General features: G+C 37.7%; 1 protein-coding gene across 4 annotated transcripts in view; it reads left to right on the top strand.

The window, feature by feature from the left end:
• Positions 1–20,333, top strand: part of Osp (myosin phosphatase Rho interacting protein outspread) — a 164,107-nt gene that overhangs the window by 127,406 nt on the left and 16,368 nt on the right. For all 4 annotated transcript variants that reach the window (XM_083107644.1, XM_083107643.1, XM_083107646.1 and 1 more), the window contains exon 4: positions 18,487–18,675. In XM_083107644.1, the coding sequence (XP_082963770.1) occupies positions 18,487–18,675 (189 nt within the window). The remainder of the gene's footprint in view (positions 1–18,486; positions 18,676–20,333) is intronic.

Here is a 20,333-nt window from a genome sequence, read left to right as displayed (position 1 = left end):
AATTCTACGAGATTCGAATATTAATTATAAAGAGATCGGCGGATCTAATCTCGATCGGAGATCAGGACGGATTTCCGAATAAGCGGCGGATAACCACATTGTTTATCGTCTCTGAAAGAATTTAAAATGCGATCGATAAGTATCGGGCATTTATTCGACTCGTTCAGGCGTGAAATCAACTTCTGCACCGCACTCGGTTAGACACAAAGTGTGTTTGTACTTATACGCGCTTTCTGGGATTTATAGAGAGAAACGCCATAATGACATGTCGCAATTAACTGCTTCTACGGAAGCCTCGCGTATATAAGGGAAAGACCTTTTAGTTTCCTATTAAAATATCATTTGCCCGAACGCGCGCAAGGTGAAACATTAATTCGCTGACACATCGATAATCGAGGATATTTAATGGCAGGTAGCTATTCTCTTTCTTTTCTTTTGAATGGAATATTAAGCGATACGTCTCTCAGTTTGTACTTTGCGTACGAAACATATAATTTATCTATTAATAAATACCATAGTAGATATAATATATATGAAACGTGATAATAGTGTTGTGGTCGAAACGCGCGATTAATTATAAGTGTTACGAAAATATTTGAAAATCTCTCAATCTTACATTAGTATTTATGGAATTTTAATTATATATTTATAAATTTTTTTTAGATATTTCAGATATTTCGATTTTTTAATATTCAAATTGAAAATTATTTACATACGTTGAATACATGTGTGCAATCGTTTTAAGATAAATTATCATAATTTGTCGAATATCTATTTATACGTTAATTACACGTTTTTTAAATCACAGTCGTTAACGGAATAGAATGAATTAAAAATAATTCGTTCGGATTAAGAGAGCCTTTTGCAGTCGACACGATCGATTCCAGCTTTGGTTGCCGCAATTCTCCGATCGCTTTGCGATCGATCATCGATAAATATCGCCTTGCTTCATCATGTCGGTTCATTGGTCATGTAACGGCGTACAAATATTGAAATTTACGATTCGTGCATGCAGACACGTGGTGCTCGCATATTCCGGACACGTGTATGCGTTGGCGCGTGATCGCGCAGCGATATATGGTGCCCCATTAATTTATATATGTGCTTTACGAAAACATTTGCTGCGTGCAATTGTTTATAAAATTGCTTTGTTTCAATGCAACATGATTAGAACGAGAAATTAATACTTTTATCTTTTACTAGGATATGTTTGAGAGAGAGAAAAAAAAATCATTATAATTTCGTATAAATTTTATCATATATTGGTATATTAATTATGATAATGTGTATATTAATATTAATTGGTGTATTAATTAATTGTGATATATTGGTATATTAAGCGTATATTATGACTTTTTATGAATTTTACAAGCAATTTACCTTAAGAATGCTTAATGAGAGTAACTTCATTATGTGAATATGCAAAGAACTGAATAATGAAAGCATTTGCAAAATATCGCAATATTCAAACTACTTAGACGCATCGTGATTTTAGAAATTATTAATAAGTATGCACATATTAATTTCAATTTTAATAAATATAATGTTAATATCACAATATTCAAACTATTTAGATACGTCACAATTTTAGAAATTATTAATAAGTATTAATTTTAATCTTGATAGATATACTATTTGCTGCAATCGAAACTGTTGCTTTCACATCAAAGCATGAACGCTAACATGACCTATTAAGAATCATTTGCGCTTTGCACTTTGCGATATTTATGCTATTGTAATTGCATGTGCGACTATACGTGAGAAAATTAAGCTTGAGAAATGTTTGTAATTTTGAAATTATGATTATATGTTATGCGATATTTCTGACAACTCTCCTCTATTGCTAAGCGATACTTTGATATGTACGTCATCAAACTTAAGCAAGTGATCTTTGCGCGTTTAACAGGATATATCTATCGCAAGTTTAATGAGTCTCTTATAATTTATACCGCCTCTTTGCTGTACCAACGTAATCATTTCGCAGCATGATGCATACGCAAGCAATTAGAAAAATTGGCGTAAAAGGGAAAAGCGTAATAGCGTTGTGTCTCGCGTGCATTGTGCATTATAGTTGCATTTTAACGGATGTTACTTGTGTGTCGACGACCTCGTGTTATTATTCGGCTATATAACGTTCCCGACTATTATAGCAAGGCTCTAATGCCATACGTCTAATCAATTCAAAAGTGGATTTTATTATCTTGGGATGTTTCTAATAAACGTTTAACTGATTGCGTAACCTAACGATGTACATATAAAAAAATTTATTTTTGTTTTATTATTATTATTACTTATTATCTATTATTTTAAATGAGCCGATGTTTTTTTCTAACGAGTCACGACTCTCGTAGACATTAAAATTTAATTGAAGTTTATTTGCTTTTCATAAATTTCTTTTACCGTAACGTAAGAGTTTCTGCAAGTGACAAGCAATTCTCCTCTACTTAACATTTTTTTTTCACGTTGGATCGTGGGTTTCAGAATTATCGTCTTTCTCGCATCATGTACTTCGCGTCATCCTTCACACTGTCTCGAAGTTTAACAACGGTCGTTACGTATTATGTATCGACGCAATCATACATTCGCATAAAACATGAGATGTCGTTTGTCCGGAACACGATCGTACTCGTAATCGCATGCCGACATACCGATATACAGTTATACAAGATATTGTACGAGAGAGAGAGAGAGAGAGAGAGAGAGAGAGAGAGACAGAAAAAGAAAGAGAGAGAAAAAAGACGCGACATATGCTTACGTTCACCGTTTGCCCAAAAGAAGCGTGCTTAACGAACGACTCGAGGGAAAAATCATGCTACGTGTAAGGTATTAATTAAATGACATAACGGCATGAATTACAATGATCCTCTGGCGAGTGTGGTTCCCAAAAATCACGATTATTACGTCTGGTCTTATCCGAACGCTGAAGAAAGAACCAGTCGACATTTATTGCAATATATAAGCAAACATATTCTAAAATATATATCTTTATAGTTTCAGATTTTCTCTGAAATCTTTTCTTTTACATCACTACAACTTGCTTTTGCATTCCTTTTTATTTAAAATCTATTTTTTTTAGTGAAAGACGAGATTTTTTGCGATAGCCTGTGTTCGAATGACGGAATCTTTTCTATAGATTTTTCTTACCGCGCACAGGATCTGGTCTCAGGTGCAACGATCCCGCAATGTTGTTTAGAAATACGATTCAAGCAAGTCATACATCGGTATACATACATATATGTATAGGCCAGACCGTGCGGCTCGTTAAAATACACCTGATTACCGAACATTACTGTGCCGAGAGGGTAATGATTGTTGCACTTGCACGTAATAGAAATCGTTTCTCGACCGGTCGCGAGAGCGAGAAGAGAGTGGCTCGCGTGTCGAAGATCGCCCGCATCTCTTAACAGCTGATCCGCGCGCTCGCGCGCATCGTCGCGTCAAAATTTTTATCTCTCGCGCTATCAGATGGTCACACGCGAATACTACAGACTAGAAACATCGTGTGAAAGCTGCGAAAATATTTTCAAGTCCGCTCGTGTATGCATCAAGTGTGATATGGATTAATGTTGGATAACTTTCTTGTTTCTTTCCTAATAAGTACACAGAAAAAAAGGACATTCTTGTTTTGAAAATATATTTAGTTTTAACATGGAAATCTTGAAATGAGATTATATTGCGTTAATTAAAGAAAAATATAATTGTTTGAATAATTGCTTACTTGAATGAAGCCATTTTATATAGTTCAATCAAGAAAAATATATTCTTATGATTTAAGATTTAATTTTCTTGAATAAAAAAGAAACAATGTTAGATAGAAAATAACATTTTTAAATCAAAGATTATAATTTTCTTAAAGTAGAATTAAATAATTATATATTCTTGAGATGACAATTATAATATTAAATAAGACTACAATATTGTTGAAATTTAAAATTATTAAATTCTTCTAAGAAGATTATAAATTGTTGCGTATATACGAAACAATAAACGCGTTAATTTAAGTATATAAGTTTTGATTTGACACTTATTTTTTTTCTGTGTAGTATTAAAAGAAGAAAGATATGTGTGTTGAGTTAAATGTCAACTTGAAAATTGCCATTGTAAGTCTCTCTATTGAATTTTTAATTTGGAATTATATAATTATATTAATTCGTAATGCATTAAATATGAATAGGAAATGCGTGACTTAAAAGTTGCAAATAATTTTTTGGAGTATCTTTTTTAATTAGATGTACACGAGAAGAGAGGAATTAACTGTCGAGAAATTGACGCAAGAATGTTCTTAAATTGGAGTAATCTAAAGTATTTAATTTTTTTCACATGCGTAATGTATAAGAATAGGAGATCGGTTGAACGAGAGAATCATGTGTTAGTGCTTTGCATGGCGAGCGGTTAAGATAATTTCAACTCTTTCTTATTACCGTACTATCGATCGCTTCATCGCAATTGGATTCGCTTGACTTTCGTGTACGTGTACGATCTCGTGTTACCCGTTACTCGTGCGGCTAAAGTAGTCATTAAAACACGTCTTATTACCGAGCATTACCCCGCCAAGAGAGTAACGATCGCTAAGCTCGCGTATAATACAAATGGCCTGAACTATGTGAGAAATGCGTGATTTTCTCGCATGTCAGAAGATCACGGTTTCGTGCCAGTTTGCTCTTTTATTTCGACCGTGGCTTTCACGCGAATCGACGCGAATCGCGAAGAATTACTTCAAACAACATTAATGGCAGCCAAAGCATAATCAATCCGATATTATTACACGTACCAAGGATTCCCTTTGCAATTATCTCTCGACTTGCAAGAGTTTAAGCGAAACGCATTATATTTTACTAACGAAATTTATTTTTATGCGGTTGTACCTCTTCTCTGTTTTATACATTATGTTAAAATATATGCTGTAAATAAGGAAGCCACTCAACTATAGTGGTTGAGAATAATTGGTTCCTTTTCCTCTCCAGACTAAATCATTGCACGAGCGAGATTGCATATGTGGTGCAATTAGTCTAACATCGAACGGCAAATAGTTATTGCCGGTATAATTATTGACCATTTCTTTAGGCATGTTGATTAGAGGCAAGTACGTAAATCTGATTTGAAAAAATTTTCATCGAACTGCGGATATCATCATTTGGGGGAGGGGGAGGAGGGGAGAGGTTCTATTCCGGAACGCTTTAACCGCGCTCTGCTCCTGCGTTAATTTCGCGATCGAGATTATGGCGCGTCCCCCATCCCCCTGGCCAACCCCCAACTAAGTAGAGAAGTTATAACCGATGTCAAAATTAAATGCCTCGCCTGCGATATCGATGTGCGTGTTCGTTGTATGCTCGCGATTACGACACGCCCAGCCCACGAAGAGTAACCAGGAAACGAACATACGTATCGTACATATATATGAGCGCACGTACGTATGAGCACGTGTACCACATACGGGTACCTATCATATACGTAACGTATTTATGTAGCCCCGCGTAGTACGTATGTACTACTTGAGCAACGAGCCTGCATTTGACTCTCGTGCATCGTGCACTATCTGGTATATCGCATATTGGACATTGTTGGCATTCCATCACATAATATACTCCTGTATATGTGTATGTATATATATCTTTAAAGAGCCCGTAATATTTTAATTCTCTATTATAAGTAAATGTAAAAATTTTTATATAAAATATTTTTCTTTCTCTTTAGTAGAATAATTTTTAATTTATAATTTTCTCACAGTTGTGCCTTCTAAGTTAAAATTTTTAGAAAGAGAGAAACTTTAATGAGATAGGGAAGATAGGGTTTCGTTATTTCGATATCGTAATTGTAAATGCGTGGATGAAACGAGATGTGCACGTGCGCTATCTTCGGGCTTTCGTCAGTTTCCATCCGGGCGAGGCAATGAAAATCTTTAACAGTCAACGTTTATCGGCCGCACGGACGGAAAGAGCCAGAAGAGAGCTTCTCTCGAGATTGTTAGCTCGTTAAAACCGCAACGAAACGGTTGAAATCCCTTGTAGTCGTGCATCTCTTGCGGTGCATACCGTTTGGAATTACGTATGTCGCACGTGCGCGTCTTTCTTCCGGGATTCGTGGGCACGCATGCAGGCGCGCCTATAATTGCAAACATTGCACATGCCACATTAATCTTACGGTCATTTTTCACAATCTATTTTTTTCTTATAACGAAACAATAAGAGAGGAAGAGAGATATATTCAAAAAGATGTCCGCATCGTATAGATGACATGATATTGAATGTTAATAATAGTTTTTTTCAAAGGAAAGTGATGTTTTCTCGAGGAAGAGAGAGAGGGAACTGCGGATTCCTTAGTCGTTTAATAATTCCTTTTCAAATTAAGAAAATAAGTGAAATTGTAAAAGAGTAATAGAAATGTAAATTTAATAGAAATGTAAAATTAATAGAAATTTAATTAGAAATGTAAAAGAGAGAAATTTTTTCCTTTAATGTAAATTAACATTTTCTTGTCTATACAATTTTCAGTTAATTAAAAAAGAGACAGCAATAATGTATCTTGAAATGATTAAGTGCAGACAAATTTTCTTCGATTTGTAGGATTAAATAAAAAATAGATTATGGATTTATAATTATATATTTTCTATCTTAAGAATATTTACTGTAATATTTCATAAAACAATCTATTAATATACTATCGCACTATCGTGATAAAAAATCAAGAATTGAAAGAAGAAGGTATGTAAATAATTTATTTTGCCAAGTGGTTTCACATTAAGTTGGATGGTTCAATTGCATTGACGAATGGATGGTTCGATTGTATCGAGCGGAAATAACTTCTACCGGGATGCAAACGATTAGTTGATATTACCGTGATATTATTGCGATAGAGTACCTTGTATATTGCAGTAATGTACGTTATGTAACAAGATCGTAAGTCCATGCTGGGACTCGCGAGCAATTCCGGACGTCGACTGATGACCAATCCGCGACGTAATTGAGACTCGCATGCGTCATATCTATTGCTGAATCCGTGATCTCTTATTCTTATTATCATTACCAGTTTCGAGTCGCGTCGCGGCTACACGGCTCATCAACTACGACTGCGTAGCAAAGAGAATGCGGGACATATGATAATATCACGAGATATATTGATTACATGTATTAACATCACGGAGAGAAAGCTAGTTACATGGTATTATATCTCGGCTCCGATAGATTTTATACCGGAGTATATCCGAGTATTTTCGAAAGGCTGGTTTTTGTATCAAATACATACAAAATTGCGTGATTTATAAGCCATCATGTGCGTGATACAAGATATATTTTATCAGGAGAAATTATCTTAAATTATATGAAAAGTATAAAAATTGAGAAATGACCGTGATTAATAATATCTATCTGTTTACTACACGAATATTATTAATTTCAAAATTCATTTAAATAATTTGATCTACCGTAGAAGCTTTTGGCATAGAACTTCTGTAAAATATTAAAGAGTGGAAACGTTATTTCACGTGTTGTGATAGCTTCGAACATTCATAATCTTGAAAAGTACAGCGAAATATATAATGAAATAACGAAGAAGGTGGGAAAAAGAAGGCGAGCCGTGATATTTGCAGGCTTGGCACGCAACACGCACATGGTACAAATGTATGAAATCAATTTCCTTGGATCCATTGGAACACGGCACTGCGCCGCAGCCGCAGGCACCGGATGTTACGTTACGAGCGACCAATAAGGAAAGCAATTACGGACATCTGTTACCGCGGTATGATTGTTTATGATCTAGATCCGGATTTAGATCTATCTCTATTTTATTTGCACGCGCCGACCGCGCCAAGAATCGCTGTTGCACAAACGCAAGATTCCGATGTCCGATTCTTGCAGCCACGAGTACGCATCGTCGAGGAAGATGCAGTCGCAGTATGAGGCATAACTTTTCCCTTTCATCGTAAGAAAATTTAAAATAAAAGTCTTTGCACACGACAGTTAAAAGTACTCATTAATATTATATTATATACATTATTTTTTAATTTTAAATTGCAATATAATGAGGATAATTTTGCAATTTAAGAAAGATTTTTCGAGAATATTTAGCGTCGAAAAGATGAACCGAAATGAGAATTTTGCGATTGTTAAAAAAATGTTATGTGATATTACAATTTTTATTTTTTATAACAGGAAGTACATATGCAAGAGAATTGGAATATATATAGGATTGTAATGCGTTACGAACGTTTTCGCTCGACGATTTGCCAGATCGAAGAGTCTCTCCCAGCTGTCGTAATCACTTGATTCAGAGTCGTCGTGCCGATGGCGGTGCCACGCGATAATTCATAAGGCCCTTTCCTCTCGCGGCGACCTTCGCCATTCCGCGAGATCGAATCGAATCTCTCGAAGGACCTTCGATCTTCTCAGCAAGATCGATTCTTCGATCCCGTTACTTCTTTCGTACCCCTAAGGGGAAGTCATCCGCGCGAAATGCATCGAGCGAACGCGCGAGGAGGCGACATTATATATGTTGCACGTGTGTAAGTGTGTATGTTTTCGCGATACAAGCGAGTGTATGTGTGTTTTCGCGCGTCGCGTGCGCTACGCTCTACCTCGAAGATGATCTCAAAGGTTAACGATGTTCCACGCTTCGAACGGACCTCTCCCTGGAAAAGGTGACTGGCCGATCTTACTGTGATGATCGACCTCCTTCGATCATCGTCCGTGGATCTGAAGGAAATGAATCGATAAACGGGATTGGGACAGGGGATAATCTCTGAATTTAAGCGGATATTTTTATACATCCGATGTTAACATTTTTATTTCTGGCAATTAATAATCACGACTCTCTTGATATTATGAAGATACTTGCTACTTGAAAGCTTTAATACATTTTGTGGATTATGTTTATTGTTATATCTTATACATGTTGGAATATTTTACTTCAAGATTTCCCGCGATTTAATTTGCTAACAATTGAAAAATAGTACAAAACTTTAGAATTTTATATTTAAATAGTTTAATTCAAACTTAGTTATGTTATATAATTTATGAACAACGATAATTATTATACATTGTTGATGTATTTTGTTATTTTATCTTCTCAATATACCATTGATTCTTCCTCTATTATTTTCGCGATACGTATGAGAATAAATGGCCAGTCAAGAAGAGTAATTATTAGTGTTTAGATATCGTTGTAACGGCATTAATCATAATCGCAAATTAGTTGCCAACATAATCGACAAATCAATCCGGGTTCCTGAAATTCTGGAAGGCTTCGGGAAAGAACGGTTTTCCATCGTCATCGTTGCTTACTTAATTACGGCCGTTTAATTAACTTAAGCACTGACATTTCGACGGTGCGTTCTGTTCGAGCATGCGACTATTAGTCGCGAGATTATTTCATAATCCTCTGGCGGTGGCACGCTATTATTGCTAGCGAACGTTATTAACTTAAGCGTCTACGGCACCTACGGCACCTCTACTCTCGAGTCGTGCATTAATCTCTCCGTTGTGGAGATAAGCGAATGTTCGTGTCACTTTGAACGATTATCGTCATGCTATTTGCGTTCCGAGTAAATCTTCAGATGTAACATTAGCGCGACATTCGTGATAGAATCGTCAGACGCGATATGTCAGCTTACGCTTACGCTTTCGGAGGTAGCTTATCATAGATCCATTTATCCCCGTCCTGAAATGTGTGTATACTCATTAGATATAATATATAGAATTATTTAAAGTATTCAAATAATTATTTGAACAGTGCACAAGATACATGATAAAATGAGAAACTAATGCGGTATTGGAATAAATTTAATTAGTGACACAAATAAAGAAGATTGAGAATTATCCGGATGTTGATGTCCTGATGTCCATTATTCACGACTTTTGAATTTATATTAAAATTTATTTTGCTTATTGCTTCGCCTTATTTGACACTGTTGATAACAAGTGTTTTACTATCGGTTTATCTGTACACCAGAGAGATAATTGCGGATTATAATGGAATATAAACGTGGATGTTGCAACGAGTAGAACAGAAAGGCTGCAATTCAAGGACAATGTTACGCGTTTCATTCAGTCCATAGAGCGGAAAGAGCGGCAGCACCAATCTGACATTCCAAGTGAGATTATTCGAAGCGATGCGAGTTTACGGTTATCCATGATGGTTACTCGTTTTAATTAAACACAGCGATTGAGAAGAAGAACAGGAAAACGCGAAATTGCTACTCGTGACGCAATCACGACCGTGACGAGACATTTATAGGTAGGAAGCGAACTCTCGAGCCCCAATTCTCGCGTATTACTTGGCTCTTTCAATCGCGTCCCCCATAGTCCCCATCACCGCGTTCCCTCGTCGTCCCAGATTAGTCAAAGGGGTACTTAATCGAGGCGGCGGTGGTTAATGCCGACCTTTCGCAGCCTCCGCGCCGTCCGGTAATGAAAGCAGCCACCGCGCGACCGGCCACGATAATGGCCGCAATCTGTAACCGGGGCGAGGTCAATTAATAAAGACATCAGGCCATTAATTTAATTGCGAACGCTGCGTCGCGCTGCGCGAATGTCGCCGCAAAACTCGTCGTCGTCGAGAGATTCTCTCGCGCATCTCTCTTTGCTTTGCCTTCTCCCGCCGTCCTTTACGTCCCGGACGCCTCGATTTATTAACCCGCGCCATAATTTATTAATTGCGAAATTCTCGTCGTCGCGCAAGTCGATAAGAAAGGTCGCGGCCATTAAAGATCCACGCGAGGTCGACAAGGTGCCGATCACCGCGATGCGAATTATCGCTCCATCTCGGCGATGAAAACACGCGCGCGCGATGCTAAGTAATCGATCGATCTATCGAGGATGATGAGAGCTGGCTCGCTCCTCTGTGAAAATTATGGTGCAAGTTACAACAGAGTTTAAAAATCATGCGAGCGTCGACTTTTCAATCACAGGGCTTACTTCGATCACATGGCAATATTTTTAAACGGAGCCTGTGTGTATGAATACTTGGAGAAATGGGTATCTCAGGCAAGAGAAGGTACCGTGGATTATCTCCGACGAACGAAGCTGGGGATAAATTGATGGATAGATGTTAATGCGATCCGGGACACGTCGCCTGAAGCAGTCAGCAAGGAATAATGACAGATACATATAACTCAGGGAACATAAGAAAGAATATTGCAGCAATGGCTTACCGAGGCGAACCTAATAGTCGCATAAAATCAATAAACATACCATCATTAAATAATTCATTGCACAGGTTAAGTGTTTGTTGCGTTTCTACAGCGGTTAGTTACGCAAGTAATTTTTTCCTTGAACGAAATAAAATATAAATACATGTAATATGTACATACTATCGTATAACTGAACTCGATTGGATCTTTCTATGGTTTAGATATACATGTATTTTCGATACAATTCTATCTATATTTTATATAATAATATTCTATACGTGTATATATATTTCATCTTATTATGTATAAAAAATGGTTTTATTTAAAATACACATCCAATTATTTTCGAAAACATCATATTGTTTCGGAAGAAATACAAACTAACGTGTATCTCTCTCTTTGTACGACGAAAAAAAATGTTCTTCATTTAAACTAATTACTTGACACGCGAGACGCTATCGCGTTTCTTGATAATTGCCGCATTTAATTCTACACAAGAGTTAGAGTCTCTGCATCAATTACAGCTCGAGCGTAGCGGCACTTTCAAATAAATAAACTATTGATATCCAATCAATGCCGCTCAAGAGGATATCAAGGCGACCTCAATCTGCGAAACATAATAAATCGGTCGTTAAGGATAGAAAGCCGCCACTCTTCTTTTTACCCGGAATAGCCGACGTACCCCCTCGAGAACGGCATTCGAGGCACTGTGGCGGCTTTGTTATCGGCGTCCGCGAGTTTCAATTGCGAATCATGGTAGGTAATCAACTCGCCGAGTTATTAGCTAAGGTGCCTTTCACGGCGCGGCGCGTCCGACCACGCTCCTCGTCTCTTGTATAATTCAGCCCGGATATCAACGAGCGGAAGAGAAACAATGAGACAGAGAGTTATTGTGAGAGGGCCGCGGATCGTGCGTTATCGAGATATTTCGCGTCGGGAGCCAACTAACGGCCTCGATTGCCTTCTTTCATCTTCCCTATTTCTTTTCCCCTTCATCATCCTCGCCTCCCCTTCGTTTTCTCCGTCGTCGCATTTTTCTTTCTCTCTCTCTCAGTCGCCTCGCGATTCTTCGGATGCTCTTTCCTCTCCTCTTCCGATCCCGCTGCGCGTCCCTCGCTGCTCGCGTTGTCGGTAATCATCGAGAAATCGTATTCCCGGTTGATGACTGGCGGGTGATTACACGGCGGTCGACCGCGCGCGCGAGTTTGCGGATCACCCATACGACAGCTAATTGAAAGCGGACGTTGAATCGGTACGGACGGACGAGCCTCACCGCCAGCTGATCGTAGATAGTCTTGCTCCGCTGGTACTCCGCCTTTAGGATGTTCCCTTAAACGACCGCTGTTTCTAAACGATGTTCTTATTTCTCCCGACAACGAATTAATCGTCATTCTCTTTTTTTTCGTAAGTCTTTATTTTTTCCAGACGAGAGAAATGACGAGAGTTCTTATTTTCAGCGCGATAATTGTATAAAGGACGTCGTAAGATAATTGAAGTTATCTTTATTACAGTTTATTGTATCAGAGACTATGATTGATATAGTTTGATTGAATTGGTGGAATTTAAAAAGAGATGTATCGATTTCTCGATATCTCTATGTTATATATTTAAACAAATTTATTTCCATATCGTATTTAGAGAAACATTCATATTTCGATATAAATTTTTCTTACTCTCGACCGCTACCAATCGTAGATTGGGAAAAAGTGGGAAGATTATGGCGTTTTTTAAATATTGTATAAAGATTTAAAACGGTTTAGAAATAATTTTTTATTTATTTTGTTAAAATGCCTCTCAATCTCTTGATGCTCACATTAAGTAAACGAATTTAAAATCATACGGCTACAGTAAATATTTTACAAAAAGAAGAAAAATTTAATTTTCTCTTATACGCGTATATATACATTCTGCCATGCGAGCTTCAATTTGAAGATTCCTTCAAAAAGGGAGAAATGAATCGCCTTCTCTCTCGTCTACATATGATACGCAACACATCGTGCGTTGATATGCAGAGAATATAAGATCCACCTCACACGCATTCTCATGCATTCCGTCACGTCGTCGTTGGTAGAGGAATCATCATGCAAGGAAAGAGAGTCCGATGATATTTCTAATCATTCTTCTAGTCTCCGCTCTTCACGATTCTTCGAGAAAAAGATGCAACAACCATTTTTCTCTTTAAAGTAATTTTAAGATGGCATTCACTGGTGTTGATTTATAATTGCTTTTATGGGGTCGATTCGAATTTAGTCGCCATAATTTCAAAGATTGATGAGCCTTTAATAGCGCATAAATATTGCGACACATGTAATGACCGTCATTAGATTATTTTAGCGACAATAGTAGGGCCATTTTGAACTTTTAGCTCCTTCAAATACCCGAGGCGTCAGGTCGGTAGCTTCCCATGCAGTCTGACGGCTTTCAGTTTTATCGATCTTTTCCGTTTGTAATACGAGCACTGCCAAGATACATACGTGCACTAGTAGGACCTGTTTCCCGCCGTTGAAAAGTTACCGGATCGTTCCGTGTCTCCTGACGACGAGACTCCTGTTGATTTTCCAGACTAGTCTAGTCTCGGGGGAACGAGAAGAGGAAAGAGGATGGCGGATAAGATCAAGGCCCGAGAATAACCACGCGAACATCGACGGTCGACAAATTAATGCCTCAAGGTATGCACTTTGCGGATGGAGCAATTAACGAGGCTTCGGCAATTATACACATATAAATATGTACCTCCTTACGCGGATTAAACACGCACGCGGGTATCGCTGGTCAATATTCCAATAAACACTTTGCCGTTCGACCAGTTTTCGATCGAGAGTTTTGGAGCGGAATGTGCAAAGTCATATCAAGTTCAAAGATTCTATCTATTGCATGAAAAATCAATATAATTCAGCTTTATAACGAAGAAGAATTATTCTCTCAGTTAGCACTCTACATAATATTCCAATATAATAATATAATAATTGTGTGATATAAGCACAAATTAATTTTTAGCAGCGATTGTAACAGGCCAAATAAAAAACTTTTTATTCAGAATTCTTATCCTCGCCGATTTCTAAAAATGGATATCTCGGATAAATCTTTTTCGAACTCACCCTATTTTAATCGTACCACATTCCAATCACATTGTCAATATTTTGACGTCGCACCTGGCAGATGTCTCGTTCATTCTTGGAACGATAGGAGGAATCAAAAATGGCAAAAACGAGAAACGAGCTGCCGTTAATGCCACTTGGAGGATTATTAATGACAAAGCTTAACGCTCGGCTGATACTGTCAGTCGGATTCGAAATTTCCATCCTGTCTTTAACGACGGCTGCGTCGAGATTTACACCGATGTCGTCGAAGAGAGTGAGCGGGCGCAATCATCGTCCTCGAGGAATTCTCACGTTGGTCCCACGACGTCGACGTGAATTTCGGCATCGATGATGAAAAAAAATCATGAGCTAGTCGAAGGTCTCAAGGTGAAAGCTTGGCTTCTCTCTGTCTCCTTTAATGAGCGATGGACTTAGATAGTAATAGTCATGTTCACGTTTAATTAATATGAATTATAATCGCGTTTGCAGACGATTCTATTTATATTCTGCGGTTGTCGTACGTTCAATTATCCCAATGTCATACGAGGATACATTCGATATAATCTGATAAGCAAACGTCTCTTATTAAATTGCTGAAGCCACAGATTTTCTCGAATGACACTTGACGTTTTTATACAATGTATATAATTGTTTTATTCCAAAAAAATATTATTTGCAGAATTTACATATATATATAAAGAGAGGGAATTTTATAAGAAAGAAAACATGCATTAAAATAAAAGAAAAATAAGATAAAGAATTGAACAATTTTTTTTTCAGTGACAAATCATTCAATGTTTAACATTTCATGTACGATTTTTTAATTTGTTACATTTATCCTAGTCAGATTGAAAAAATTGCATTTGAGAAATTATAAAATTTTCTCGGATTATGAATGTGTAAGTCGATCAATAACGTTATTAAGAATTATTATAAATATATCATGATTTGATCACATATCACATAAAATGCATAAAGTTAATAAAAGAGCGAAGCACACAGGAGTCTGGAAAATGCTTATGTCATCCCGAGCGATCCAGACGTCCATCAGAAACGACCTTGAAGAGATTGTACGGTACTGAAGACGAGGTCTTCTCAGTTTGGCAAAGTCTTGCGGCTATGTTTGCATGGCACGTCGCAAAGAAGAAGATCAAAGGCGAAGATTTACTCTTGTAGAGAGAAATAAAAGGAGATGGGAAAGATTACGGTGCGAAAAAGACGGATGTGTAGACAGGAAAGGAAGCTTGAAAAGAAAAAGCGTCGTGAGAGACGAAAGGATCTCCGCGAAGCGCGACAATTCGTGTTTTACATGAGAACCACGCAAATCTTATCTCCTCCGATATACTGGTAAATCGCAACCAGGTCACGAAGGATCCATGTAACCGATGAGGACCAGATTTCGCGAATCACAAGCTACCTCCTTTATTTTCTTGTCTCCTCTGTTTCTTTCTTAGACTTTTCTTCACTTGCGTTGCTACCAATCGATACCGTGTTTTACATTCAGTGTTTTCGACTGTCATGTTTTTCTGAAAAATATAGGAAAAGATTAGATGGAGAATTTAATTAATGTTATATAATAAAAAATAAATGAAAAACTATCTCATTTACTTTAAAACCAATTTTAAACCAAGCGATAAACATGAACGCAAACGAATATCATAGTGAGCGAGTGAAAAAATATTAATTATTAATATTTATTTTTTTTAATTATTAATTAAATAATGCTTCTTTAATCTGATATTTATTCGTTTAGTTTGTGGATCTGATTTATAATTTATTGTTATCTTATAATTAATTCATTATAAAATAACAATAATAACAATAATAATTCATTATAATATAATAATAACAACATAATAACAAAATAACATAATAATTATAACATAATAACAACGCTAATAATTTTCGCAATAATATTGCTTTTTTAAAAAATTTCAAGAAAATTTACCAGAGCTCGTGTTAAGAATTAGCCGATCTCGACACGTATGCAAAATTGTAGAAGTAATTTCATGTGATACAATCCATTCTCTCTTTAATAAACAGACGGAAAGCCGACCAAAAGAACCGACCCACTTCTTGCCAATAAACACGTCCGGCGAACAAAAACCGTGAGTAGGGCGGTCTTGTGTATGTAACGGCCGACATCGGCCGTGATGTATCGCCCCGTTGGACGCATCCCTTCGTCTGTTCCCAGCATAATCCGAGGGCATATGTGGTAGCGGCGCTGCCTTAATAGAGGCTCGTGCCGCGCTGCGGACTTAATGCGTCACGGATTTTCTTTCACACTTGTCCATTCTACGCGAGCATAACCGCCTTACGCATACCTTGGTCTTAACGCGAAATGCGTAACCCAAAAAAAAGAATTACCTACATTTTTTTCGCATCGAATGATGAGCATCGCGTACAAATCATCACAAATCGGAGTAATTGTGATTTTAATTCTATAATTTGTAATATTAATAAATCGTCGTTTTGAAAAATGTATGTTAATCTTATAGATACGGTATCTATCAAAGAGTCTTTCATATTTCGTTGACAGACAAGTATGTGAAAGCAGTGAACATTTTTTTTGAGCGTTTGTTCTTCGCATGTCTTTTCTGCAATAATCCAGAGTTCTTTGATCTTTGAAATGCAGATGACAGATGTATCATGAGGGATGTATAATGAGGGGTTCATTCGCTTATGCGATGCAGAAAAATCGATTTTTTAAGAAAGAAGAAGGAGAGTTTAGTTAAATAAAAAATTAATTATTTATCGTCGTTCTATTGCGAACTTTTCGCGTTTATAAATTTTTTCTCAACGTTTCTGCCCATGGTTTTACCCTCTCATCCTTCGCGATTAATTAAGCGGGCTACAAGCGGAGGAATTTTTCGTATGCAAATTTTTGCATTATTCCGACACGAGGGGCGATCAGTGGGGGCAAGAGAACGGCAAAGGGAGAATATATGTAGGCGCGGCAAAACGCCAAGCGTAAGATGTGCTGCTGCAAATGAACCTCTCGCGTTTCAAGAATAATGTCGCTGCTCGAGCCTAAGAAAAATTGCAGCGGAACGCGTTTTTTTTTTATTATTATGCGCTGTTTCGCGTGCATACTGCATACACTTGACGTTATGAATATCCTTTCTTTTTTTAGACAGGCATGATATGGTTGAATTTATTATTTTGAGAGATTATTCTAATTTTTAAATAAATACATCTAAGTCTCTTGAAAAACAACATTCAAGAAATATTTAAATAATATATACATTATTATATTTTTTAGCATTAATTTTTTTAAAGCAGCATTTTCAAAAATATGTTTTTGTGATACATAAATAATTTGTATTCAAATTATAATGGCGACTATTATGCATAAAAAAAGCAAAATTACTCATTTCCTTTCTTTATTGTACAATTTATTACTAAAAACTTAATCATTAGTCTTTATTGCTTGTTTTATAGCTCGAGTATTACTCAATCTCCGGCGCGAGAGCGATCTGTCCGCAGGTAAATAGGCTCGTTCCCGTAAAGTACCGACGATTGCATTGCGGTGACATTCCCGCGGTACATTTTGCGCGGTAAAATGCCCGCAGCAGTCACACAGAACGGTTGTGCTTTGATCAGCGTGCAACTCATCTCTCGTTCCCTTCGCGATATCCCTTTCGCCCGCTAGTGTCCCGTGCTCCCCTCCCCTCAAATTGGCAGCAATTGCGCGATCACACCGATGGGACTCACTTTCGTTTTACGAGGAGCGAAGTGGAATAGCAATAAGGCGTCATTCCTGCCGTCCGCGGACTGCCGCTTTTACGGCCTGGGTAAAATACGTGGTTGGCTGCTGCGACCGGTTGCTCTCACACCTATCGTGCTGAAATGATACGTTTCCGGTACAGCGAGCCCCGTGTAACCCAATCAACCAAATGCGAGTGTAATGCACGTGCAATTTCGCGAAATGACCGATGAAAGAAAAAAGAGAGAGACCAAGTGTGATAAAAATGCCGTCGCGATGCACCGCTGTCGATTGCCACCGTCCCCTCTCGTTACACAGCTTAATAAGCGCGAGGACACACATGACACACAGATGACACGTAATCGCTGCCATGTACACTTTCGCGCATAGACTTCTGCATGTTTACAATGTGCGCGATGTCGGGTATCTTATTACGTCGATTTTTGCGATATCCGGAGATTTGTTTAATTTGACAGTTAATTACGTCAATTCGCCGTAATCTTCACTGTGCGAAGTAGAAAGCATTTCTCCTGTAATAAATTGCCTAACATTACATTTCTTTTCTCTTATTGTTGCAGCCCGAGACGGTGCCACAGGCGAGGATCGATATGACCCGCGTCCTGGAGGTGGCCGCCGCCGAGGACGTCACCGGGCATCCTTACAGCCTTGCCGTGACATCGCCGGAGGGTGTGACCTTCGTCAAAGGAACATGCCGTGAGGAAACCAGGTGGTGGACGGACGTTCTCCAGGTGTATTCGCGAAACAAGGTTGGTCCAGCTCAACGTCAACATGTAATAATTTTTTTCATTTCCGTTTTTTCTTAAAAATATTGCGTTATTATTTCTTAAAATTATTCTAAATTAGTACATCAGAAAATTTCGATATAATAAATATAAAGATCGTACATTTCTCTCTTTCTTAAATTACAGTATTTCTCGTGTTTAATGAAATGCAGCCGGAAACCGTTATGAAATGTGAGAGGCGCGATCCAATTCCTGCATTAAATTATGATATATCGATTGGAGAAGATGACTCGATAGCCGGTCGAAGGAACCCGTGCGTCTTACCTAACGTACACTTGCGATATAGAATGGCATCTTACGTGTATCATTAGGGAATTTAATTTTCCGTCGATTACGGAGGATACGCAGCGGCGAAGCTGCATCGATACCGTATTATACGTCTCTTTGAAAGAGGCATCGCGCGAGAAGAACGGAGTCACGCGAATGGTAGAAACGCGCAGAATGTTGCCTGATTGCGCGTGCTCTCGCATAATCATTACGTGCCATAATACATCCTTTCCTGCGTCATGCTCGTTACGCGCACAAGAATGATTCTTCGCTTGTGACGTCTTTTCGCGTCCACAGGATTAGCTCTAATAGGGCTTCAGCATGCTAGCAGAAACCTATTCGATGTAACAAGAAAGTTACGAGAGAGCTCCGAAGAATATCGCGATTATTTCAACGCTTTTAAGATCTGATGTCTACGTAAAATGTGTCAAAATTATAATATTAATCTTCTAATGATTGTTTTGTTTTTTTTTTCATATGGAATATTATCTAAAATTTAAAAATCTGAGTAGTTTTAAAAAATACTTATTTTCTGATATATTTTTTTCTTTTATTTCAATACGCAATAAATTTTATAACAAACATAATGGTTAAAAAATTATTATATAATTATATAATTAATTTTAAATATGTATATATATTCTTAATTTTAAATATATATATATTCTTCATTTCTTTTCACAATCACAATTGGAGACAGAGTTTAAAAGAGAAAAAATTAAAAACTAGAATTAAAATTACACATATTTTCTTGTTATTTCTTAAACAATGGCTAAGCAAAAATATTACCGATGTCTCCTGTTATATAAAAGTGATCATTGTATGTCGCAGAATCGAGGATTAGCGGCAATGTAGGACAGAACGCGACGCAAAAATGCGTCGAGTTCATAAACGGGGCGGGCAAACGCTTTCGCGTGATGAAGCGGTTATTGAGTGTGATTGTGCCTGTCGCTTGTGCTTGAAAGGCCTTGAAAAAAATAGCGTAAGCTACAGTGAAACTGCCGACGTTGCCTCGCATAATCGCCGATGCATACCGCGGCGCTCATTACGTCGACAATAACGCCAGTAGACTTGCGCCGCGACTTGTCACTTGGACTTGCGCGTCTCGGGGGTTGTCAGTCGAGCCGATTGGCCGCTTCCTGCGATTCATTCGTCTTTTCGCGATCTCTAAAGGGGTCTCTCTGTTTTCTCTTTTCACCATCGCTTAACTTCTTTGCCGGGGCGTCATTATTCAGCTGACGACGGAAAGCGTTTGGTGACAAATGGAGCATCGTTTCACTCGTCGCTAAGCGATTGGAAATCTGGCGAACCAAGGTTGAGGACGAACTCTCTTCCATTTCATAAAAACTACTTTA

The sequence above is a fragment of the Camponotus vicinus genome, unplaced genomic scaffold (assembly GCF_025532165.1).
Source record: "Camponotus vicinus isolate PSW18456_S1 unplaced genomic scaffold, iyCamVici1.0 SCAF_9, whole genome shotgun sequence".
Classification (NCBI taxonomy): domain Eukaryota; kingdom Metazoa; phylum Arthropoda; class Insecta; order Hymenoptera; family Formicidae; genus Camponotus; species Camponotus vicinus.
This window is presented reverse-complemented; position numbering and strand designations above follow the sequence as displayed.